This window comes from Pangasianodon hypophthalmus, chromosome 11 (genome assembly GCF_027358585.1).
Source record: "Pangasianodon hypophthalmus isolate fPanHyp1 chromosome 11, fPanHyp1.pri, whole genome shotgun sequence".
In the NCBI taxonomy this organism is placed as follows: Eukaryota; Metazoa; Chordata; class Actinopteri; order Siluriformes; family Pangasiidae; genus Pangasianodon; species Pangasianodon hypophthalmus.
The window spans coordinates 27,292,049-27,319,607 of NC_069720.1; the positions used below are offsets into that span (position 1 = coordinate 27,292,049).

At 41.8% G+C, this 27,559-nt stretch overlaps 1 protein-coding gene across 6 annotated transcripts in view; it reads right to left on the minus strand.

Moving 5' to 3' along the window:
• Positions 1-23,021, minus strand: part of dagla (diacylglycerol lipase, alpha) — a 34,149-nt gene extending 11,128 nt beyond the window's left edge. The window contains exons 1-19 of one of the 6 annotated variants that reach the window (XM_034308611.2): positions 22,522-23,021; positions 21,839-21,929; positions 11,536-11,637; positions 11,002-11,213; positions 9,878-9,979; positions 9,463-9,601; positions 8,129-8,216; positions 7,775-7,909; positions 7,609-7,686; positions 7,388-7,512; positions 6,512-6,662; positions 6,239-6,322; positions 6,049-6,126; positions 5,812-5,892; positions 4,827-4,969; positions 4,557-4,625; positions 3,684-3,756; positions 2,915-3,120; positions 2,385-2,511 (exon numbers count right to left, since the gene is read on the minus strand). In XM_034308611.2, coding sequence (XP_034164502.1) covers positions 2,385-2,511; positions 2,915-3,120; positions 3,684-3,756; positions 4,557-4,625; positions 4,827-4,969; positions 5,812-5,892; positions 6,049-6,126; positions 6,239-6,322; positions 6,512-6,662; positions 7,388-7,512; positions 7,609-7,686; positions 7,775-7,909; positions 8,129-8,216; positions 9,463-9,601; positions 9,878-9,979; positions 11,002-11,213; positions 11,536-11,630 — 1,986 coding nt within the window. In that variant the 5' untranslated portion in view covers positions 11,631-11,637; positions 21,839-21,929; positions 22,522-23,021. Of the gene's footprint in view, positions 1-2,384; positions 2,512-2,914; positions 3,121-3,683; positions 3,757-4,556; positions 4,626-4,826; positions 4,970-5,811; positions 5,893-6,048; positions 6,127-6,238; positions 6,323-6,511; positions 6,663-7,387; positions 7,513-7,608; positions 7,687-7,774; positions 7,910-8,128; positions 8,217-9,462; positions 9,602-9,877; positions 9,980-11,001; positions 11,214-11,535; positions 11,638-11,944; positions 15,085-18,439; positions 21,076-21,135; positions 21,795-21,838 lie in introns of those variants that run through there. The other 5 variants (XM_034308612.2, XM_053238361.1, XM_053238363.1 and 2 more) reach the window with 5 other exon arrangements.
• Positions 23,022-27,559: the final 4,538 nt, after the last annotated feature.

Here is a 27,559-nt window from a genome sequence, read left to right on the forward strand (position 1 = left end):
ACACAAGGACGAACGAACAAACCAACATACCAACATATATATATACACACACGTGCGCGCGGAAACCCACAATAAAAGCTCGGGAAGAGAAGGTCAAGAAGAAGCTGTAGGAGCCAAGGAGACGTCCACACCACCACACCACAGACAGAGACAGAGAGAGAGAGAGAGAGAGAGAGAGAGAGAGAGAGAGAGAGAGATCCAAAACCTCCATCAGCAGCAAAACAGGAGACAAAAGTGTGTTTTGGCATTTTCCTACAACACCAGTTAACCTGATAAATACCTCTTAAACGTAAAACTGAACACGAGGAGATCATGACTAGCAGCCAACAACGATGCAGGCAGGAAAAAATGTCTACAGGCAATGCTAGGTGTGTGAAAATAACAGCTCTTGATGCTCTAGCTGATCGGTTACTAGCGAGATTCTGACCCGACGAAGACAAAAACGCTTTTCCGAAGTGAAACAAAACCCGCCCCTCCTCCACTGCACCCGAGATTAATCATGTAGCTAGCTAAAGCACTCCGTTTAAAATCAACTGGCTAACGTTATAAAGAACGAGTCTGCGCTTTTCTTGGCCGCTCTTTAAACCCAGGGAAAGGAAAGAAAATGTGATTCTTGATTATTAGTAAAGATCAAATCACAAAGCCACACCTTCTATACACCGTGCACTTCATTTAAAATCATACTGTACAAAGATGTCGTGATTGTGTAACCTGGAGCTGCATAGCAAAGTGTTTACTCAAAGTGCTCCGATACTCAGTTTAAACCAACACGAGGAAACAAAATAAACACGTATACACACCGAGCATTCACCGTTCCTCTGTCTCAGATAACTGAGTGCACTCACAGACAGGCCACGCCTCCTTTCCTTACATTACTCACAGACAGGCCACGCCTCCTTTCCTTACATTACTCACAGACAGGCCACGCCTCCTTTCCTTACATTACTCACAGAGAGGCCACGCCTCCGTTCCTTAGATTACTCACAGAGAGGCCACGCCTCCGTTCCTTACATTACTCACAGAGAGGCCACGCCTCCGTTCCTTACATTACTCACAGAGAGGCCACGCCTCCTTTCCTTACATTACTCACAGAGAGGCCACGCCTCCGTTCCTTAGACTGGATCACAGAGAGGCCACGCCTCCTTTCCTTACATTACTCACAGAGAGGCCACGCCTCCTTTCCTTACATTACTCACAGAGAGGCCACGCCTCCGTTCCTTACATTACTCACAGAGAGGCCACGCCTCCTTTCCTTACATTACTCACAGAGAGGCCACGCCTCCTTTCCTTACATTACTCACAGAGAGGCCACGCCTCCTTTCCTTACATTACTCACAGAGAGGCCACGCCTCCGTTCCTTACATTACTCACAGAGAGGCCACGCCTCCTTTCCTTACATTACTCACAGAGAGGCCACGCCTCCGTTCCTTACATTACTCACAGAGAGGCCACGCCTCCTTTCCTTACATTACTCACAGAGAGGCCACGCCTCCGTTCCTTACATTACTCACAGAGAGGCCACGCCTCCGTTCCTTACATTACTCACAGAGAGGCCACGCCTCCTTTCCTTACATTACTCACAGAGAGGCCACGCCTCCTTTCCTTACATTACTCACAGAGAGGCCACGCCTCCGTTCCTTACATTACTCACAGAGAGGCCACGCCTCCGTTCCTTACATTACTCACAGAGAGGCCACGCCTCCTTTCCTTACATTACTCACAGAGAGGCCACGCCTCCTTTCCTTACATTACTCACAGAGAGGCCACGCCTCCTTTCCTTACATTACTCACAGAGAGGCCACGCCTCCGTTCCTTACATTACTCACAGAGAGGCCACGCCTCCTTTCCTTACATTACTCACAGAGAGGCCACGCCTCCTTTCCTTAGATTCCATGTGCAGTGACCTCTGGAGTCAAGCTCATTAAATCTCAATATTTAAAAAAGAAAAAAAAATCAGTTTGATGGATTATTTACAGTTACACCACAGTGTGGTTGAAATCTCGAATCTGATTGGTCAGAAGGTGAGCAGTATTTCTGTACAGTAGCTCCGGCTGTAACATGAACGACAGGTTTATATTAATGCAGTTGTTGTTTCTATAGTAACACACAGGGACTCACTGTCATATGAAAATAACACACTTCATGGATTATTTGTGCAATACTTTTGTGTAACTGCACAGTCTGGATTCTATCTGAATACAATGAATCGTAGATCTGCTGAGTGTGTGTGTGTGTGTGTGTGTGTGTGTGTGTGTGTGTGTGGGGAGCGGCTTTGAGAGCTTCAGGTTATTCAGACACACCAAAGGAGAACAGCAACAGTAACCAGTAGCAGGGTGACAGACAAAAAATTGCGAGCACACACACACACACACACACACACACACCTTATTGAGGCCATCCAACACCACGTGCGGCATGTGCTCATTCAGCATGGCTGGGGAGATGATAACCTCATCAAAGGCTTTGTTGTCACCCCAAAGAGCCGAGTAGGTGGGCTCCTCCTGACCACAGCTACAGAGAGAGAGAGAGAGAGAGAGAGAGAGAGAGAGAGAGAGAGAGAATATTGATTCCCTCCATCCCTTACAGTCAGAACGTGCTATCAGGAGCTTGTTTCATTTCATTAGGTCTAAAAATCATATTTCATATTTATTACTAAAGACTTCATTATTTAACACTACGACCTCCTTTAGTAAAGCGTGTGAGGACAATACAAAAAAAATGACAGGAAGAAAATCAAATAATTATTTAAAATTATAATTATAATTTAAATTATAATTCATTTTAACTTTAATTCATATTTTAATATTTTTTAAATGAATAAAATATGTATTTTATTGAAGAATTGAATAAATATATTTTATTTATAGAAATAAATAAAAATAAAAAATAAAATAAATAAATAAATGGCAGTTACCAGGTTTCAGGTGGATGGTTGTGCACGACGTGGATGATGCGTCCGGGCAGGTAGAGCGGCGTGGACGCGGAAAGGGCGATGCTCAGGTCACTGGGGTGGAGACACAGCCGGGAGGTGGACGGAGTCACGCCCTGAGAGGGAGGATCGTCCTCTAAAGGCAGCTCTGTCTTAGGGATACACTTAGTGCCTCCTATGATGATCCTCCACTAACAGAGAAAGAAAGAGAGAGAGTTTATTAAAGCCTAAGCGGGCGTACGTAAGTGGGCGTCGCTCTCCAACAAGCCGTACGGTTTAGAATTAAGTCGTACTGGCAAAAAAAAAACCAGGCTGAGACTGCTGATTTATTCTTTGTTGTGTCGCTAGGGTTATCAGAAAATCAGCCAAAAATGAATTTAAAGTTTGGTTACTCAATTAATTTTCATAAACATGACATCTACACTGATACAGTAAGTGCTTGTACATCATATAATTGACTGGGGAGGGGGCGGAGCTTGTTGCCTGAGATGTGTAAGAATGTGTGTGTGTATATGAGTGTGTGTGTATATGAGTGTGTGTGTATATGAGTGTGTGTGTATATGAGTGTGTGTGTATATGAGTGTGTGTGTGTGTATATGAGTGTGTGTGTATATGAGTGTGTGTGTGTGTATATGAGTGTGTGTGTATATGAGTGTGTGTGTGTGTATATGAGTGTGCGTGTATATGAGTGTGTGTGTGTGTGTATATGAGTGTGTGTGTGTATATGAGTGTGTGTGTGTATGAGTGTAATAACCTTTGGCTTATCGCTTTTCTGCAGGACTTCCAGCAGGTGCCGACGGAATCCCTCCAGCTGAGAGAGGCCGATCCTGAGAACGCACAAATCACAAATGCTTAGCGCGGCATGCCACACACACACACACACACACGCGCAGGCACAAGACAATAACACACAGACACACACACACACACACGCGCGCAGGCACAAGACTATAACACACAGACACACACACACACACGCGCGCAGGCACAAGACTATAACACACAGACACACAGACACACAGACACACACACGCGCAGGCACAAGACAATAACACACAGACACAGACACACACACACACACGCACGCAGGCACAAGACTATAACACACAGACACACAGACACACACACACGCGCAGGCACAAGACAATAACACACAGACACACACACACACACACACGCGCGCACAAGACAATAACACACAGACACACACACGCGCGCAGGCACACGACTATAACACACAGACACACACAGACACACACGCGCGCGCAGGCACACGACTATAACACACAGACACACACACGCGCGCGCAGGCACACGACTATAACACACAGACACACACACGCGCGCGCGCAGGCACACGACTATAACACACAGACACACACGCGCGCGCAGGCACACGACTATAACACACAGACACACACACACGCGCGCGCAGGCACACGACTATAACACACAGACACACACACGCGCGCGCAGGCACAAGACAATAACACACACACACAGACACACACACGCGCGCGCAGGCACACGACTATAACACACAGACACACACACACGCGCGCAGGCACACGACTATAACACACACACACAGACACACACATACAAGCCAGCATTGTGCAGGACTCACCTGGGGACGAGATCTTTCCCCAACACCACTGAGGTGACAAACTCTTTCGAGTACTCCATCGCATCCTCGCTGCGAAAGAGACACACGTAGATTCCGTTACACAAACTATAACTGATTTATTATATCGGATATTTTGCTAATCACCTGACACTGATCTACAGTGTTTGAGCTCGGAACATCGTGTCCCTTCAGAGCAAAATAATCCACTTTTAAAAAAATGTGCTAACGGCGAATAATCTGACGCCAAAAACAATTTTTTTTTCCCCTGACCTGAGCAGGCCTCCAGGCGGAGAGTAAGCGTAGCAGCGCAGCGTGGGATACTGCGGACGGAGCAGGAAGGACAGGATGGCAGCAGTGCCGGCGCCTAGAGAGTGACCCACGATCACCAGGCCGTAGTGCATGGTTCCTTTACTCTGAGAAAGAAAAAAACATGAGAAAGCATCACGAGGCTGTTTTAATTTTGTGCGTTCCCTGAGACTGCTAATGCACAATGCATTATGGGTAGTGTCTATTGCATCCTGATTAGCTTTCTTTTTTTTTTTTCTTCTTCTTCTAAAAACACACTCCCAGTGAAGACCAGCACAGACACTCTTCCAAAGCATCCACTAGATCCCGAGTGTTGGAAGTGTTCAAATTCTCTAGAGACGTGAAAAGAGACGACTAAACAACAAGATAACAAGATGGTTCACAAGATAAGAGATAATATCTGGCCATTTAAAAAAAAAAAAAAAAAGAAAAAGTGATTAGACCACCCTGCAGTTGGAGGGAGCGAGAAAACAGACATTTGAATGGAAATAAAATCCTTTAAAGGCAAGCGCACACTTAATTATTTTATGTCAATCAAATAGCCTGTTTCTATTAAAGTGGCCACATTTATTAAGGAAAAAGTATCTAGTCTGAATTATGAATTGCATGGTGTGGCATCTGAGTTAACGTTCCTACATGATTCACCGTGGTTAACAATTTCCTTCATTACCCACAATGCCGATTTAGCTCTACTTAGATGCGAGAGATGCGGCTGCGCTTTAGTTCTTTTCAGTCCTTCAGTCTGTCTCGGTTCCTGTCTCTGGGTCTCACCTCTTCATCTGAACAACTTTCAATGGAAAACGGTGAGGAAGTTTTTTTTTTTTTCCCGCACACTGCAATTAGTTTGTTATAAACATATTTAATGTGTTTCAGGGTGGAGTCTAATTGTGTTTCTCTTTTTAATCCAAACCCCAAAAGTGTCTTATGGAAGGAATATCAAAGGACGTACCAAATCTCTTCCAAAAGCTTGAGACAGAATCATCTCCTGTTCCAGTTTCTTCTTAATGTATTCTGCTGAGTAAACCATTCCCTACAGAGAGAGAGAGAGAGAGAGAGAGAGAGAGAGAGAGAGAGAGATCAACAGATCGCTTTTGGGAAGCTGAACGGACATCTTTGGGTGTTACTGGAAATCTTGCATGTTTGTGTGTGTTTGTGTGTGTTTGTGTGTGTGTTTGTGTGTGTGTACCTTATGCCCAAGCCAGACACCGTGATGTTCCTCCACAGGCAACCGCTCCGAATCTCCAGTGAGATCAGTCAGAGCATCCTGAGAGAGAGAGAAAGGAGGAAAAACAAACAGAAAAATTCAACGTAACAGCAGTAGGGTCATTATTAAAATGTGTGTGTGTGTGTGTGTGTGTGTGTGCGTGTGGGCTCACTTTAGGCGACAGCGTTCCTCGGATGCTGATGACAACTTTCTTCTTGCCGTGATCTACTGCTACATAGAAAGGCGTCTCGTAGACCTATAATAACAATCACGTTATATGATCAGCGTCGCTCTTCGCAGTTCCACAACAGGAAGAGAGATCGCTGCGGAGTGCAGTAACTGCCGCTAGAGGGCGCTCCTGAGCACTCCTCCGAAGCCAAAAACGAGAAACCGGACGCAATACGGCTTCGTGTGTCCGTGCGTGTTTGTGTTTGCATTCTCTTACCGCATCATGGCAGGACGTGTAGACGATCTGAACCTGTTTAAGGTCCCGGTCCAAAAACTGGCGCCGGATTGCAAGGACGTTACAGCCGCAACAGTTGTCCTCCTCTACTGTTACAGACTGAGAGAGACGGGACCTGGAGCCGGACGTACAGCTAACGAGAGAGAGAGAGAGAGAGAGAGAGAGAGAGAGAGAGAGAGAGAGAGAATTCCAGATTTATAATAAAAGGAACATAGACTGTAACATTTAAACATTTCATTATGTCAGTAACATACGCATGTGTAACATAACTGACTAAAACCAAAGCGATATTTCTTGCACCGAAGGAAGTGTTGTGTTGTGCTGTGATAGGAAAATAATCAACGCCAAGGTGGACTGACATCCAGATCAGAGTCAGAACATCCCTGTCCATCAGATTTCCGTAAAAATTTAACATTAATCCCACTGACGAGTTCCGTTTTTCTTACTTTCCGCTGTCGTCTTGATTGTCGTCATGAGTCTCTAATGGAAAACTCTGCCCTTACACTGTTTTACTAATCTCGAAAATCCAGAATGCAAAACGGACTTTTTCACAAGACCTAAAATAAGACATACGCTATTGATTTAAATGAGGTTTGCCTTAATTTTTTAAATATTGGCACCCTTCAAAATTTCTAATTTCTCATTAATTTACGTTAAAAAAGAAAAAAAAAACCAGGATATTCTGAGTTTCTCCTCCAGTGACGCTACCTTTCCGTTATTAATGTGCTGTTAGCTAGTGAGTGGACTAACTAACTTGTAGTTTGACTGACTAGCGTTTTAGCCCTCTTCTCTGCTCCGCCCCTCAAAAATACTTCCCCCGCTACATCGATTTCTGGTCATTTGATGGCAACTTCTTACGTGCAGGAGCTGAGCAGCCTGCAGACGCCACAGGTGGCATTCCTGAGCAGGTACATGGGCCAGCCGTACGCCGCCATGGCAAACAGCATGTAATAACACACCTCCTTATACATGGCCATCTCCGTCTGCGTGACAGTGATGCATAGAGAGAGCAATTACACAGACGTACACACATTTCACAACAGGGACAGATTTTCATACACACACATTCATGTTCTCACCGAGTTTTTGAGATCCAGATAGCGGGTACTACGTGTTACCGGCATCCCAGACAGGAAGGCTAAAATGTCATTGTTTGGCTGAGGGACAGAAACACACACACATATTAAATAGAACTGAACTTCGCTTCTCATGGATCTCGTGGACTTTGTTGGCGCTGGTTCATACCTGGTCCAAGATGGCGGATCTCTTAGCTCTCTGTCGCTGCCGGAGCAGCACCAGGCCAGCGATGATGTCACTGGGTACGATGTCCAGATCCCTGAAGAACTCGGCAAAGAGGCTCGCCACTTCCGAGTAGGCGTCCTGAGAAAGCACAACATACTTAAACATTCAACACTACTTTATAAAACAACTGTATTACTTTCACTAACAATATCGTCTTACCAAGTGCTGTTGGTGAAGACAGACGAAACCAGATTAAACACTCAGCAGCATTTATACAGCTGACCTTCTGTTTATGCAGTCTCAGTAAAACTATTAGTGTGGATATACAAGTGTGTGTGTGTGTGTGTGTGTGCTTACAGATTGTGTGTCTTTAGCTCTGGTGCAGCACATAAAGAACCTGAGTCTCCTACTCCAGCTGCTGGCTTGACCCTCCTCTAATCTGTGTCTGAGAGGGACAAAGGAAAGGAAAGGAAAGGAAAGATAAGAAGAGTTAAGGAAAGGAAAGGAAAGGTTTTATCCCTTCAAGCTTTTATATTTCAGTTATATTTGTAATCGAATGTATTTGAATATTAATTAAGCATCAGATTCACATGAAATTGATGCCACCAACATCTTAAGAAAACACACACACACACACACACACACAGAGCCCCTTACACACCCAGTGCTCTCAGGTCCTTGTAAATGAAGCTAACTAACTCCCTGTGAAGTCGTTTTGTTGTTCAAGAAATAATCCAAGCGTGGATGATGGAGAGAACTAGGTTGTCATGCGCGGGTGTTTGGAGTGACTTCCCTCAGCCTCATGAGCTAACTGTGTGAGTGTTTTACGGGGACAGTAATGGCCGACATAGCTCACCTGTACCTTTAATTTTCAAAAATTAAGTCTTCCCTGCCAAGAGGTGTGTGGCAACAACACTACAGACCGGGAAGGAGCGAAAGGATCAGCCGGAAGCACTGCTGGCTATTCGTCAGCTTCTCCTCTGACGCCGCCAGGTCTTAGTGAGGAGCCAGACAGCGCTTCTCATCTCACACGTGGAAGCTCTAGGTGTGAAAGTTAATTATGAGAAAAGCCACCTATACATTCCCAGGAACGGAGCTCGACGTGCAGATAGAAAGGCAGCCAGAAAACGAGGAGTAGCCCCAGACTTGGTGCATCTGGCAGGGATGTTGACAGCAGCTGCCCCAGCGGTAAAACCATCACCAGTCACTAGAGATCAGTCAAGTCTCAATAAAATATAGCATTTGCACTGTTTATAGAGCGCTGTTGTCTGTTATTGTCTGGCGAGGCACGCCATCAGGACGCGTCTCATCAATCCTCGTGACAACTTTGACAAGAGATGGAGGATACTCACACGGGATCACAGTCAGGGGCAAGAGGTGACGACTTCCGGTCTTGCTAATGGTACTTTACTAGTTACCTGAGTGTGTGTGATGTGTTTTACAAGCATGACAACACATCACATTTTTTAAAAAATCGTACCTCCACCCACTCCTGAGGGAATTTTGACCTATCTCGCCCACTCCCACAGACACTCTTGTAGTAAAAGCGTTGCACAGAAACAAACACGCTCCTGCGTTAATCAACGTGGCCTTTCTTTGCCAAGTGTGTACGATGTGGATTTTAATTGTGTGTGTGTGTGTGTGTGGTGTGTTGTAGCCGAGTGTGTATGATGTTGTGATGTGCGCTGTACCTGAGTGTGTATGTTGTTAGGTTGCGCTGGCGGCGGCGTGTGGCTTTCAGTTTGACGAAGGTTCTTCCCGTGGGGTCAAAGGTGCACATCATGGTGAAACACACACTGAAGATCACTAACCAGTTACACACCACAATACCTGTAACACACACACACACACACGACATGACCTCTTCACACAGGTGTTAGATTGATTTACTGACTGATTGATTGATTGATTGGATGGAAGGAAGAAAAACAGGAAAGGCTATATCAAGAAATGTAACAGCATGAAAGATGAAAAATCATGGAAAGGCTGAAAGAAAAAAAAGTAAAAGAAATTAACTCCATAGAAAACAACACAAAAACAATATGAAAGAAAGAAAAAAGGGAAAGAGGGATAGTGTGTGTGTGTGTGTGTGTGTGTGTGTCTGACCAAGGGCGAGGTTTTTGGCCGTGATGTCGGAACAGGGTTGGTAGTACTGCACCAGCCAGGCGATCCCCACCACCGCATACACCAACTCTACCAGCAGGATGGCTGAGGGAGACACACACACACACACACACACACAAAAACAGACATGAAGTATACAATCATATTCAATAATGATCTCTAAATACAAGAGAGTTAGCGCCAAAGAGTGGCCAGAAAAAGGGAACTGCAACAAGAGGCCCACAGGGACAGGCATCACGCTGCCCCAATGCTCACTCTACGAACATTTTCATTGGAGGAGGAACAACAGACAGGACGGTTAATGACAAGGTTTGCGTTTTAACACTCCGTAGGCACCAAGATCTTGTTTTAAATTTAAAAAACGATCAGAATTATATCTAAAATAGTACCACAAACAAATGCAAAGGGTGAGTGCAGACAACATGTGTAAGAGCCATTTCTACAGTCAGATATATTGTAAAGATGGGGAGGGATTATGGAGTGGATAATGTCTGCACATTAGAAATGCGCGCACACCACAGTGAAAGACTCGGACAAACAAGAAAAATGCGTCTCCCTTTTCCAGTATTTCTGATGCACTAAATGTTTCGGGCTAGCTTCAGGTATTTTTTTGTATGTAGTTTGTAGAGGTATAGTTGAACTGTAGATTTTGCTGAAACCTGGCAACCCTGGTGCATCAAACACAGAATCAAACTGCAATGACTTAAACTCATCTGTGGATTATTTATTTTAATAAATAACAAATAATTTTTTTATATTTTCTACAATACTGGTCATCAACATTAAATATTTTACACCTTCATGGTATCAGTTTTTATTTTTGAACACAATTGATAGATTTAAGACAAAAAGTCTGCGCTGTGTCAGGGATTTAGACAGGTCTCGAAGCTGTGGCAAAGGATTATGGGATATATAAGACGGCGAAAGATACATGAACGTTGCTGTTTTAGTAAATTATAGAGAATAGTACACTATTTATGCATTTATTGAGGAGTATTTCAGTATGGTGTAAGAGAACTCATTAGAAATGGGTCAGCCAAACACAACAGCAGGGTTGAAAATGAGAATTAGGAGTGTGTGTGTGTGTGTGTGTTTTCCTTCCTCACCGAGCCGTATATAGAGCACGTACTGCACGGCCTCTCGGGGCTGCGTGTACAGGATGCTGCCTCTCATGCTCAGCCACATGATGGCGCTCTCACAGATCAGGCAGCTGATCAGGATGCCCATGTAGCCGCGGCCGTGGTCCACCAGCGTGACGGAGCATGACTGATCTGAGCCGTACGGGAGGCCGAACAGTACCACAGAGAGCACCACCAGCCTAGGAACAGACCACAACAACAACAACAACAACAACAACAGGAATTAATAATAATTACCTTTATTATGATCATCATCATATTAGTCGCCTTTTTTTTCGTTTTTTTTATCGTCTTAAAAACACTATTTCCTTTTGTACAGTCTGAAAAAACTAAATAAGGCAGGTCATTTGAAAAAAATCAACTGTTTCCTGTTTCACGTGTATATTTTTGTTGTAAATTATACTTCAGTTTAAAATGACGCTAGGTGAACACACACACTTACACACACACACACACACACACACACACACACACACACACACACAGACATACCACACTTACCATATGCAGTGCAGTATGAAGAGGAAGAGAGCGGGCAGCACCAGGTCATCACTGCCAACTGACCAGCGCCGCCGAAACATCACCATGCCCGGCATCACTGCCCTGAAACACACACACACACACACACACACACACACACACTGAAGTTAATGACAGTACAAATAAACATCCTGTTTACATACACAAGCGGAGAGCTACAACCCTGTACCCATCACCCAAACACCAGTAACGTTATTTTTCTTCTTAACACACTTCAGGTACTTACGCCCCACACACACACACACACACACACACACACACAAAAGCGTGCACACACTTATGTAATTAATTAATTACAGAATATTAAATAATATTATATCAAAACACTGTAAAGTGGATCCAGTTTGATATTTCCAGAAACAAACTTAACCAAGAATAATGGAGCAAACCCGATGATGATGATGATAACGATAACAATCTTGTTAGATGTGTTAGCTACTTTTTGTAGTAGCATGTAACATGTAGCTAGCTACATTTTTTTTAAAGAAAAGACTAGTTTGGCTAAAACGTATGCAGTAAACGAACAGGGCGAGTGAGTCACAGCTGCAGCCTGCGCGTGACGCGTTACACAGACAACACGGTTATCAAAATCAATTTCCAGCTTATCGGCAAAACAAACAGAAATTTCCAGGATGAATTTTGTAACCAGCTGTTAATATTTGACATTTTGGAGGACGCACTGCACTCGTGGCACTCTAACATGATTAAAGTTTTATACTAAATAGCAGTTATGAGTTGCTCAGGATTTAAGTGATGAATTATAAATATATATATATATATGTCTTCAGTAAGCGCTGTATCCTGGGCCAGGGTCATGGTGGATCCGGAGTCTATCCCGGGATCATTGGGTGCGAGGCAGAAACACACCCTGGATGGCTGGATGGGATGCCAGTTCACACACACATTTACCACGCGTAGCCAACCCACCTGCTGGAATGTTTTGGGGAACAGGAAACCGGAAAAATGAATCATGGAATCATGAGTGAGAAATTCCTGGTACAGCATCCCACCCCTAATCAATACTACATCATAAAGACCAGGCTGTACGTATCGGCCACGAAAAAATATATAGGAGAGAAAGAGTGAAGGAGGAAAGAGGATAAGATGCACCAATTTACAAGAGAGTGAAATCAGCAAACAGTAAACACATGGAGAGCAGATGGTACTGAGACCGAGGAAAACAGCAAACAGACAAACGATAGAGAACGAGACAGAGAAAGAGGGGAGAGAGAAAGAAAAACAACAGATAGAGACAGAAATAGAGAGCAAGAGCAATGCTAAAAAACAGAAGAGAGAGAGAGAGAGAGAGAGAGAGAGAGAGAGAGAAAGAGAGACGGAGACAGAGTGTGTTCATTAGCCCAACATTGGTTTGTCACCGTCAATGAAAATGAGGCTCCTGTCCGGTTGCCATGGTTACCGCACCCTGTAATCGGTCAACTGGTTCTGTAGCATTGAGTGTGATGAGATGAATCAATACACACACCTCAATGCAACACACACACACACACACACTTAACACACTTAACACATGCGTTGTAATTGCTGATTTGTTTTTTCTGTTGTTTTTTTTTTTAAACTGGAACTCATCCTGGAAAATAAAAAAAGCAGGCAGGCGAGCGCTCTGGATGTGGCTCTGCACGTCGGCCATTTTTCTGTCACCACACATCCTGAAGCAGCGTAAACTTTTTGTCACAACAGGTCCACTCCACTGCTCACGCTGATACAAAGAGCGTATCATTAACCTTTATTTACCGGCAGAGAGAGTGATGAGACGGCTCTGTTTCAGAGCGAGGAAGAGGAAGAGACAGGAACCGTGCAGAAACACAGCTGGACTGGGGCTGGTCAGTGTGGGCGGAGCTTAATGTAAATCAGGACATCAGCAAGGAGGTCTTCTTTGTATTTCTTTGTATATTTGGATATTATTTTGGTCTTGATTTGAAGTGACATGGGTTCTTTCAGCAGATTTGGCAACCCTGCTAGTGACGAAATGCGATCACTGAAGACGCATTCCAGACACGTGAAAATACCAGGTGTGAACAGCTATCAGACACCGATGTCCACTTGAGATCTGATCACCCGAGACGTTGATACTGAGTCTGAACAGAACACGCAATCTGAGGCACGCAACTGAAAAACGGCAAAGCATTCAGTATGAATCAGTAAAGTTTCCTAAAGACTGTATTCGGATATAAAGAATCAATACAAACACAATAATAATAATAATAATAATAACAATAAGAACAGCAAATCCCAGTGCTGATCCCACGCAGGGTCGGAATTTTGCACCAACTGCAAGGACCCATGCTGCCTTGTATCAATGGTTCAGGCTGGTGGGGGTTGCGTAATGGTGCGGGGAATGTTTACTCGGCATACAAAATGGCAATTTACCTTTTGATATATAATGACTACTTCCAGCATGATAATGCTCCATGTCATAAAGTCGTCTCAAACATGACAGACAGTTTAATGTACCTCAGTGGCGTCCTGAGTCACTGGAAATCCAAATCTCAACGCCAAACCCGCCTTTCGACGATCATATCATATCGCTCAATTAATGCACTTATCTAGCGAACTAGCTCGCCATACTTTATTACGGTTATGTTAGGTTTCTGGGCAATTATAAATAAAAAAAAAACGATACTGGACAAACACATTAGAGCTCTTACTTTCCCGGTGAGTTAGCTAATGCATTTATGATTTGTCCACTCATGTATAAACCCATATGTATCCTACTTCCTCAGTCTGCAGCAATCAAGCCGGTACACCATCAATAAAAAAACACCAGTCCTCGGCATCGCCAGCCAATCAGCACTTCCTCTATTGCTCCGAAGAAGCGATAGAACATTGATCTCTCCGAAGGGGACGGGTTCATTGGTCCATCACACAGAAGGAGCCACGAGGGAGAAATAAAATGTCACACAAGGCAAAGCATATTGGGTAACGTAAATCAGGAAGGGGGGAGAAAGAGAGAGAGAGAGAGAGAGAGAGAGAGAGAGAAAGTGAGAAAGAGTGTGAGGAGAGAGAGAGAGAGAGCGATCTCCATCCTTATAAAACCATATATAAACATAGCTGGCATAATGGGATTCTTTTTAAATGTAGCACTGCTGGACGTGTGCGTGTTTCATTGCATTTGCCTAAAATCTATATATTTTTTAGAATATCATTTTAAACTAATAGCTTCCCCAATATCTTTTAATCTTCTTGTGGAGAAAAAAAGAGAGGGAAACAATTGACAGTGTCCTTCTTTCATGTTCCGTTACTGCAGCATTCTCAGTACATTATATCCTGTTTTATTGAAGCATGGTGGTGGCGGCATCATGCGTCTCTTCAGCTATAACTGGGGTTCTAGTCAAAGATCTGATCTTGGTTCCATTTTTCGTTCTTTTTTTCCACAAAAAAGCAAAGATCCTTCTAACATTAGATAGTTAGCTGGATTTTAAGCATAAAAATGTAAATAACCTAAGGATAGATAGCTTTTTTTTTTGGAAAATAGCCTTTTATCTACATTTTAGTTTACGAAAAAACGCAAGCACACACTACATTAAATATATCATAGATTATAATGTTATATAAATTATATGCAGCTCAGTGTCCACCTTCGCATCGGTGAGTCATGATACGTCAATGCTTTACCCAGGATTCATCCAGAGTGTAAAGAAACAGGAAGTGAGCTAATCACTAATGCTTACTTTTGGTGTCAAAAGTAGGACACTTGCTCCACAGCAGCAGGTAATGTGGTCAAGAGGCTTTGCATTGCATTCATCTGCAGTGTGTGTGTGTGTGTGTGTGTGTGTGTGTGTGTGAGGAAGGTATACAGCATATTTTGACACTCATACATTAATAGAGTGTGTGTATGTGCATCTATTCCACAGGAATGCACACACACGCACACACATGCTGATACACACACAAGCACACACATATATACACATGCACATGCAACCACACACAGATGCATATGCGCACACACACACACACACACACACACACACACAGCTAAAAGAGGTGAAAAGGACCGAGTGGGTGGTGGTGGGAGTGAAAGACAGTGAGTGAAGCGAGAAAAACATGAAGAAGAAACAAAGATAAAGAGAGAGTGTTAGAAGCAAGAGGGAGATAGAGAGTTTGAGCGAACGACGAGAGGAACGGTGGAGGGAGAGCGGAGTGGGTGTGAGTGGCACACAGTCCTCATTCTAAAAAAAGGAGATGATGCCAGTTCGGTGCCAGAGACTGAATCTGGATGTGTGAGATAAAAGTGCAGGAGGAGGAGCAGCTGCACACGAGGAGAGATACAAGAAGCAAAGGAGGAGGAAGAAGTGACAAAGACCATGAGAAAATCTCTCTCTCTCTCTCTCTATATATATATATATACACATACATATATATATAAAACGACTAACGAATCATTTCTTCAAGCACCATCTTTCCTCATCGACTCGCGCTTTAGACAAAAAGATGATTCCTGAACCGATAAAGAGATGATGCCAATGATGGATGGAAAGATGGTTAATCAAAAGGTAAACGAGTGTCACGACTTTGGGGCAAAGAAAAGAGGTTGAAGAAAGGACAAGTGAAAGGGAGCTGTGCATTGTGGGACTGGGAGAAGGAGGAGCATGAAGGAACGCGGCGTGCTGACAAAGGATGCTAAAAAATAAATAGGGCATGACTAGAGGACAAGAGAGAGAGAGAGAGAGAGAGAGAGAGAGAGCTATTTCCAAAGCATTGAATATATAAGATGTTTAAAATGTTATATCTGCTTATACAATATCTTTAAAAAAACCAAATATGTCAAATTTATTAACAAACATAGTAGCGGAAGACAAAAAACAAATGTCCCGTTACCGAGAAACAGCAACGCACAAAAACCTACTGACTGTTACAAAGTGCTGACACTGGAGACTCCTTCCACGAACGTGAAATAAACATCTCCTTACAGAAACCTCCACCGTATCAACAAGGAGACGCACTTCTTTGTCAAAGATCAACTGGGAATGAGCTGTTACTATAGAAACGATAACGCATTAATACGATATAATATAATGCATGGTATTGTTTTTGAGCCGTTACATTTAACCAGCTGATGAAAACAAACAGATGAGTGTGATGAGGACGTGATTATAGTATAGACTGGCTCTTGAACCGCTCATGTGATGTGATAAGTGTGTGTGTGTGTATGTGTCAAGAATCTATGATGCATGCTCATTCTTTCTATGTCCAGTTCAATTGTCACAAAGTTGCTAATAATAATAGTAATAATAATAATAATAATAATGATAATAATAACCATGCTTCCAGGACAGAAATTACTTCGCCGTGTGTTTCGTTTCCACCCAAAGTGTGTGCACGCTCACTTGAACACACGTCTTCCTGTTGCCACACAGTTGCCTAGCAGCAAAGCAACACACACATCCTCTTTATCATCACTGAACTTTCTGTTCTTACACGATATCTGTTAGAAAGTTAGAAAATCCTAAACATTGGTCAAGTCTCCTTCACAACAATGTATGCGCATGTAAAGACTAATCACAAACTAGGGTTATAGTAAAGACTAATCACAAACTAGCATTATAGTAAACACTAAGCACAATCTAGCATTATAGTAAAGACGAAGCACAAACTAGCGTTATAGTAAAGACTAATCACAAACTAGCATTATAGTAAACACTAAGCACAATCTAGCATTATAGTAAAGACGAAGCACAAACTAGCGTTATAGTAAAGACTAATCACAAACTAGCATTATAGTAAAGACTAATCACAAACTAGCATTATAGTAAACACTAAGCACAATCTAGCATTATAGTAAAGACTAAGCACAAACTAGCGTTATAGTAAAGACTAATCACAAACTAGCATTATAGTAAACACTAAGCACAATCTAGCGTTATAGTAAAGACTAATCACAAACTAGCATTATAGTAAAGACTAATCACAAACTAGCATTATAGTAAAGACTAATCACAAACTAGCATTATAGTAAAGACGAAGCACAAACTAGCGTTATAGTAAACACTAAGCACAACCTAGCGTTATAGTAAAGATTAATCACACCCTAGTGTTATAGTAAAGATTAATCACTACCTAGCGTTATAGTAAAGATTAATCACTACCTAGCGTTATAGTAAAGACTAATCACTACCTAGCGTTATAGTAAAGATTAATCACTACCTAGTGTTATAGTAAAGATTAATCACTACCTAGTGTTATAGTAAAGATTAATCACACCCTAGCGTTATAGTAAAGACTAATCACACCCTAGCGTTATAGTAAAGACTAATCACGACCTAGTAAACACACCAGTGGTGTACTGGCAAACTATTCAGTGCAGCCTGGGATGCAGCCCAAGTGTTGGTGACTCTGAGGATATAAATAAATGCCGAGCGTTTCCTCAGTATTCCAGAAGCATTATGAGAATAAAACACTATTGTGCACAACAACAGCCAAGTTTCCACCGAGTTTACAAGCGCAACGCAAGACGTAAAACGAGAACGTGCTAAAAACGTTTGCGAAGTTTTCTGTAACAGCACGTTTCCATTAAAGAGCCATCAACCATGAATCATTTTCCTTCCTAAGTATAATATCAGACTCCTTCACTCTCTTTCCTTTAAGAGCAGATCCTGAAATGTTCTCTTCAACGTTTGTTTTTATTAATTAAAGACACGAATAACGTACTTTTTATTCCTTTATAGTTACATTTACGGTTGAACGCTCCATAAAACAAGTAAGTTATTTACGTCATAGCCGTTATAAACAACCGTTCCTTCACCAGCTCCCTCGTTTTTTATCTCTTGAAGACCAAAGTCCTCTGTGCTGAAGACATTCCCATGGCAGAAAACTTCAGGTTACAGCTTTAAACATAACTAGTTACCTGTTGTTAAAGAAAATTGTTGTGTATCCTCGCTTTTCCCCTCCAGGTGTTATTCCTTCGTGCTCATGTAATCCGTTTTCCAATTCAAATTTTCCCATCGCTCAACCTGAGCAGCTCATTTCAGACCATTGTCCTGGTTGATTGACTATATTTTGGGGGAAACGGATCCTCAGATAAGTGATGAGTGTCTGAACAATTAGTCTAGTCACCTTCATTTACTACTACTAGACAGTCATCAGGTCTAATAATCAATGAGTCATGTTGTTATGCCCGTAAGCATGTAAACGCAGTAAATAATGATTGTGCAAGAACAGGAGGAAGTTTCTATGAATACATCTTTCTTATTATACATTACATTCATTTTTCAGTTCCAGTTTTTGTCTGAATTATCTGCACAGAGATGTTTACCCAGACTCTCGACGCCCAGTCATCAAATAAACCCAGTGGCTGTGGGCCGAGGCAGGAGCCACGTCTCTGTGGACATATAGGACGAGTCTGTTTACCTGCTGGGAGCCAAGCAAACACACTAAAGCTTGAGAATATGACTTTATCTACATTACTGTACTTAACAACAGGTTTAAACTGGAAACTGGCAATGGTACCATTAGCTTTTTTTTTTTAAGGAAAATATAAGACTTTGTCAGTTTGTCAAGGACAAAGCCACTTCCATCACCTCCATAAGACACGAAATGAAACAAAAGTGGCTAAACATCAACTCCAAACACTATTACAAAATATACTTTACATAACAAATGTGTCTGTGTGTGTGTGTGTGTGAGAGAGAGAGAGCGAGAGTTGTTAACGCAAAGCCAATTAATCAGTGTTATTTAACACCCACCTAAACATGTGGCATACTATTAAAGCCTTCAATCAATTCACAATCCAGAAATTAATAATTAGAGAGAAGCAGAAGGCTTTATTAGCATTTATATGTACACAGGGAGGACAAATAATACATTCATTTGCTAGCTCACCTGGCAAAGTCAAAGCTCCAATATGCTTGCCAGGCTAAACTAGGCTAAAAACTGGGCTAAGGTAATGTAACTCAGTGGTATAATGAGCTAATTATAGACAATAATACAGACTGTGGAAAATAACCAAATGCCTGGGGGGCAATATTATATAGCTGCAGTCTTTATCCTCTCCTGATAACGTCTATAGCAATGACAATGTCTATGGCAGTTATAATGTATATGGTGGTGATAATGCCTATAGCAATTTCATCATCTATAACAATGATAACGTCTACAGCGACGATAATGTCCATGATGATTATAATGTCTGTAACAATTATAATGTCTATGGCAATGATAATGTATATATCGATGACAATGTCTACAGTGATGATAATGTCTGTGGTGATGATGTTTATAACAAAGATAATGTCTATAGAATTTATAACATTTATGGTGATGATAATGTCTATAACAAAGACATTATAATGATAATCTCTATGGTGATAATGTCCATAACAAACATAATGTCTATAACAATGATAATGTCTGTAGAGTTTATAACATTTATGGTCGTGATAATGTCTACGGTGATAATGTCTATAACAAATAATGATAATGTCTATAATGATTATAATGTCTACGATGCTGACAATGTCTATGGTGATAATGTCTATAACAAACAATGTATATAGCAATGGTAATGTCTATAAAGTTTGTAACATCTATGGTGGTGATAATGTCCATAACAAACATAATGTATATAGCGATGATTATGTCCATGGTGATGATGTCTATAACAATGATAATGTCTACAGTGATTATAATGTCTGTGGTGATGACGATGTCTGTGGTGATGTCTACTGCAATCATAATGTCTATAGCGATAATGTCTATAGCTATTATAACATTTATGGAGGTGATGTCTAAAGTGATTATAACGTCTATGGTCCCCATTTACTGAGGTTAACGTTAGAGTGATGTTTAGGTGTAGCATAGCATGGATTAGCTATGTTAGCATTAATAATTACTAATTAGGACACTAAGACAAATGTGTCTATTTGTGTATATAAAATACAAATCGCAAATCACTTGGTAGCAGATTTTCTCATCTGTGGGAAGCGTGGGATGGTACAGATCCTGCACACAGATCTAGGACATGTTTTAAAACACACCACCACCATCACACCTAGTTGTGTTTTACATAACTTGCTAACAAAACCTGGCAGAGTTTGCTTGGACACTAAGTATCGGACAATATTCAGAGCTCTGATATTTGGTATTATATCAATAATGGGACACTTTTTAAAATTGGGAAACAGCTTTGCTACGTTTAGTGTCACTACTGGCCAACAGTGTTGCTCATTTTGCTGCAGATGTGAAGAAAAGATATCGGTTTATACACCACAAGGAACTTATTTACCTTCTTGATCGTGATCTAGATACAGAAACGGCCAGCAGATTAAGTCCCGAGATTCACCTGCACATCATGTTTACATTTTTCCATGCAACAACACTAGACCTGCACATCTGCTCTTACAGTTGTATTGAAACAAGATTACTACAAAACTTATTCCTCAAAAAGAGAGATAGTACCGTCTGTAATGTTTTGGACTCGTTCACGGATGAACAGCATTATGGGATTGTCTTCTCTGAGAAGGACCAGTGCTCTGTCAAATTTCTCTAACCTAAGCACGCTGCTTTTTCAAATAGGACATTATTATTATTATATATATTTTTTACCTTGCTGCTCACGAGAACACTGTGCAGAAGGGAAGAAGGGATCATCTGTGCACGCCTGCTCCAAATTCATCCTTAGAGTCACACAAAAATATCCCGTTCTATCAATTCTCATTTGATATGAACACAAATGCACTTCCACGGCCCCTTGGGGGGGAGAGCGTCCACCGCTTCCATTAAACCCATTCAATATCCGAACCACAACCCGGCCATTAATGCGTCTACATGAAAGCTTTTGTATATCCGTATGATAGCATCGTTTCCTTTCCCCAGCATTTTGTCTATCTGTGTGTGTGTGTGTGTGTGTGTGTGTGTGTATCAGCATGCCTGATGCTCGCGATTAGCACATCGTGCGTGATTGCACTGCACTTGCAGAAACACACATGCATATGCAACCTACTGCTAATAAAATCAGCATTTGAGACGATACAGAAATGGACGCTTGCTGATAAATGGTGAGGGATCTGAGGACATTAGTATGCGCTCCACTGCCTCTCTCTCTCGCTCCCTCTCTCTCGCTCACACACACACACACACACACACACACACACGCACACACACGCACGAACTAACAGAATGACCAATGAGAAGAGCTGGATGTTTCACACAGCCTGGAATACGTGTGAACAGCCCATGACACTTGTGATTATCCATGCTGATCCATGCTGATCCATGCTGAGGACGCCTCTAACAACAAGTCTCTCACCTGTTTTAGGACGGCGTCTTCCCGAGACCGTCGTCTTCTTCTTTGCTTCTGTTCTCTCTCCCATCCTCCGCAGATCGCCACCCAGATGTCTCTACCAGCGAGAAACGGTGGGATAAATGGACTAAAACAGCAAAGCTGTCCCTGTCTGCTGTTATGTCCTGACACTGAAAATCTCTAGCTCCTCATAAATAATAATAATAATAATAATAATAATAATAATAGTCTATATGACCAGTTAGGACAAAGATTCAGTTTCTGTGTGCCTGCTAATACCTAGACAATAAAGACAAGCAGCTTTCCTTCCATCCTCTACAATCTATCCTCCTTTCTTGAACAAGAAATAAAGCAAGTCCAATAAACCAAAGTCTACAATCCCAACGTCCCTCCAAACACAGAAGGACCACATGTCCAAGTCAAACCAGTCTAATCTATCCGCATTCCGTTTAAATACAGGTTAGAAATCCTGTCCCTTCTCCTTAGTCCCGTAAATACACATTAGAAATCCTGTCCCTTCTCCTTAGTCCCGTAAATACAGGTTCAGAGCAAATTCAGTCTCAGGGCTTCTGCTGCTATCCGTCCCCAGTGTCCCCAGTGTCCCCGGTCTCCCCAGTGTCCCCGGTGTCCCCTGAGCCGGGTCAGAGAGAGCTCCAGGAGCAGGTCCAGCTCTTCCCACACTCACTCACATCTCTTCCAGGTGACTCCGGTGTCCACATATCTGTCTTTACGCATTTGCGTCGTCGGTCTGGGCAGTGCCAAGCTCCCTCTGCTCTCACACACTCTCACACACTCTCACACACACACAGCAGCTGAGCCGTGCGTAATCTCCAGCCAGGGTGTGACTTCTCCTCCTTCTCCTTGTTTTTTTTTTTTCTTCTTCTTCTTTTCTCCTCCACGTTAATGACAAGAGAGTGGAGCAGCTCAGCTCTCAGCACACACACACACACACACACACACACACACTCTGCTGTCTTCCTCCTTCCCTGCGCTCTGCTTCCGTGAAAACGGGCGTTGCTGGGATTCTCCTCTCCAGACCCGCACCGCTCTCCATTCCCCACTGCGCCCTCAGCGCACTTTGCGTAACACTGGGCTACATGTCATACTACACACACACACACACACACACACACTGTCTCACACACACACACACTGTCACATCAACAGCTAGGTCGAAAACCCTGTGCCCAGACAGTATTCCTTCTTCTTCTTATTTGTCTTTTTCTTACATACTATCTAGTACATTGCTATGTGCTTTCTGGGTTGCCAGATCTTTCCAAATCACGCCTGTGCTGCTGGTCAGGTATGTGTCCACAAACTTCTGGACTTCTGGTCATATAGTCATTGTCTCAAATTCTCTCTCTCTCAAAAAAAAAAAAAAAAAAAAAAAACTCCTTCAACATTTTTATTCGAGACTCTCGAGAATAAAAAAAATTATTTGGAAATTTTGATGTAAAAAAATCTATATTTTTTTTATTTGTTGATTTTTCATATCTGCAATTTTTTTTTTTTTTAAAAAGGTATTTCAGAAAAATCATGCATCACTCAGGATCATTTCATCACTTAGAAAGAAGGACTATGTTCCTTTAATTTTGCTGAAACTAATTGATATTTGTGGCTTTATTTATTTATTTATTTATTAAAGAACTTGAAAGAATTGCTGGACCATTATATTATATATATATATATATATATATATATATATATATATATATATATATATATATATATATATTATATAATCATTCTAAAAGGATTTTTTTTCTTTTCTTTTTTAAAACAAGATGATTGCAACGACACGAAGAAGCGAAGATTCGTAATGTTTTATTTGATCTCTCTCTTTTTTTTTCAGTAAAAGTGGCAGGAGATAATGAGCCTGATGAAAACCTGATGATGTAAATAAGCATGGAAACCTCCCCAACTCCTCTGCCCTTGTACACTCATTTATGAGATGAAAAACTTATTGAAGAAGCCTTCAGACTAGCTGTTGTCAAGTTGTAAATTAAAAACAACAACAACAACAACAACAACAACAACAAAACAGGTTAGGTGTGATATCTCATACATACCACAGCAATGACAAATCAGCATTATGTCACTCGGTGTTTCTAAAAATATCTGGGTGTGGATGAATGATTTGAACTTTTTCTTTATTTTAATGACTGTATAATGAAGCAATACAGTTTAAAAGAATTATATGGCTGTAAAACCGCCAAATCACCACCATGCACCCAGCCAGGAACATTCCAACCCCATCACAACCACCAAACCCAGAGTGAAATCTCCCAACATGGCAACCACGTCCATCTCCATGAAAGCGCTCCTTTGACGTTGCGACGTTTGCGTACGTCACTGCGTCACTGCGCTTCGTGAATAGCGAGGCTCCGGAAACGGCTTCCTACTGGACACTTTAGTGTACTACCTGCTGGAAAGTGTAAATTACTCCATTATTTCATAGTCTATGTAGTGAACTTATGTAAAAAAAAAATAATAATAAATAAAACATTAAAAAAAAAATAAAAAAGACTGAACCTGGCGCTGCTGCGTCATTTCCTGTTTCTCAGCAGCTGTTTCTGCACTATATAAATAATACAGGTTCAGTATTTAATAACACGTGACGAAATCTTCTCACTTGTCGTTTGGGTCGTGGTGACGTCACTAGGCGCCATGTGACGTCATGGCTTCTGTAAGGAAACTGCCTGGATTAAAGCACATTTACAAGGTTTACTGACTTTCTGAGACTGAGACGGTGTCACCGGTTTAAAACAGACAGAAAGAGCGACAGAGAGCTAAAACCTGCAGCAGCGGCCGTCTCTCTTCCTCAACTCGATTCGATCCCCGATGACGCCAAATTCGCGTCATTTGCATACTCGTTGGCGAATGATTTGCGTATTCAGTGAACTGTCATAACGTTTGCATAACGAAACGTGTTCCATGAGAAAGGAGGATTTTCTTAAAACAGAAAGGAGTTTATCAGTACAGGAAATAATGTACTGTAAATCATATCTTATAGGAAGCAGAAGTCTTTGGCACGCCAGTCTAACGATTTACATCGTATCTATCACAATATCAAAGTCCAACCATCTATTTATGTGTTTACAAAATTCTATAATTTCTTTTCAGAATGCAAAAAGAAGAAATAGAAATGAAATAGACATGAAGGAGAAGGTTACTTGTACATGTTGGAAAGAATAGAGTTTAAAGAAGTGTGTGGGTGAGACCAACAATGGTGAAGAGTGATTGGTTGTTAGGAACAGTGGTGGTTAGTGATTGGTTGTTAGGAACAGTGGTGGTTAGTGATTGGTTGTTAGGAACAGTGGTGGTTAGTGATTGGTTGTTAGGAACAGTGGTGATTAGTGATTGGTCATTGGGAACAGTGGTGATTAGTGATTGGTTGTTATGAACAGTGGTGATTAGTGATTGGTTGTTGGGAATAATGGTGATTAGTGATTGGTCATTAGGAACAGTGGTGGTTAGTGATTGGTTGTTAGGAACAGTGGTGATTAGTGATTGGTTGTTATGAACAGTGGTGATTAGTGATTGGTTGTTATGAACAGTGGTGGTTAGTGATTGGTTGTTATGAACAGTGGTGGTTAGTGATTGGTCGTTAGGAACAGTGGTGATTAGTGATTGGTCGTTGGGAACAGTGGTGATTAGTGATTGGTTGTTATGAACAGTGATGATTAGTGATTGGTCATTGGGAACAGTGATGATTAGTGATTGGTTGTTAGGAACAGTGGTGATTAGTGATTGGTCATTGGGAACAGTGGTGATTAGTGATTGGTTGTTAGGAACAGTGGTGGTTAGTGATTGGTTGTTAGGAACAGTGGTGGTTAGTGATTGGTTGTTAGGAACAGAGGTGATTAGTGATTGGTCGTTGGGAACAGTGGTGATAGTGATTGGTTGTTATGAACAGTGATGATTAGTGATTGGTCATTGGGAACAGTGGTGATTAGTGATTGGTTGTTAGGAACAGTGGTGATTAGTGATTGGTTGTTATGAACAGTGGTGATTAGTGATTGGTTGTTAGGAACAGTGGTGATTAGTGATTGGTCATTGGGAACAGTGGTGATTAGTGATTGGTTGTTAGGAACAGTGGTGATTAGTGATTGGTCATTGGGAACAGTGGTGATTAGTGATTGGTTGTTAGGAACAGTGGTGATTAGTGATTGGTCGTTGGGAACAGTGGTGATAGTGATTGGTTGTTATGAACAGTGATGATTAGTGATTGGTCATTGGGAACAGTGGTGATTAGTGATTGGTTGTTAGGAACAGTGGTGATTAGTGATTGGTTGTTATGAACAGTGGTGATTAGTGATTGGTTGTTAGGAACAGTGGTGATTAGTGATTGGTCATTGGGAACAGTGGTGATTAGTGATTGGTTGTTAGGAACAGTGGTGATTAGTGATTGGTCATTGGGAACAGTGGTGATTAGTGATTGGTTGTTATGAACAGTGGTGATTAGTGATTGGTCATTGGGAACAGTGGTGATTAGTGATTGGTTGTTAGGAACAGTGGTGATTAGTGATTGGTTGTTAGGAACAGTGGTGATAGTGATTGGTTGTTATGAACAGTGATGATTAGTGATTGGTCATTGGGAACAGTGGTGATTAGTGATTGGTTGTTAGGAACAGTGGTGATTAGTGATTGGTTGTTATGAACAGTGGTGATTAGTGATTGGTTGTTAGGAACAGTGGTGATTAGTGATTGGTCATTGGGAACAGTGGTGATTAGTGATTGGTTGTTAGGAACAGTGGTGATTAGTGATTGGTCATTGGGAACAGTGGTGATTAGTGATTGGTTGTTATGAACAGTGGTGATTAGTGATTGGTCATTGGGAACAGTGGTGATTAGTGATTGGTTGTTAGGAACAGTGGTGATTAGTGATTGGTTGTTAGGAACAGTGGTGATTAGTGATTGGTTGTTAGGAACAGTGGTGGTTAGTGATTGGTTGTTAGGAACAGAGGTGATTAGTGATTGGTCGTTGGGAACAGTGGTGATAGTGATTGGTTGTTATGAACAGTGATGATTAGTGATTGGTCATTGGGAACAGTGGTGATTAGTGATTGGTTGTTATGAACAGTGATGATTAGTGATTGGTCATTGGGAACAGTGGTGGTTAGTGATTGGTTGTTAGGAACAGTGGTGATTAGTGATTGGTCGTTGGGAACATGGGCTTGCACAAACGTAGCTCAGTCTGGCTTTACACACTGGAGGTGAGTGGACTGAACCTGCTCTCTCGTATGACTCGTATAACCAGGAGCTGCGATGTGAGCTGGAGAGCCGTATAGAGGACTAGACAGTCACGAGATTGGATAGGTTCTTTTTTATTTCTCCAAATAAAGAGGTCTAAACTGTCACTAAATCTAGCAACAGACTGTCTAAGTTGGCAAAACTGTTTCAGACTCGGGTAGGAGGTGAGGCCCAAAGTCTGATGGTGAAATTGTATGTTAGAAGTGACTGGGATCATAATATAGTGGCACTTTGTATATTAAATAATATTAAATATGTTAAATGTATTATATATATTAAATGTTTTATGTACAGATGTATCCTGATATTTTATGAGACTGTTTATGTATAAATAGTACTGTTCGAACAAACTGTTCCTTTAACGTTTCAAACCGATCTTTCTAGTTTGTTTCATAACACAACACCCATGCTAACTGAACAGCTACACACACACACACACACATATAGTGGGCTGCAGTCCTATTTTCAGTCCAC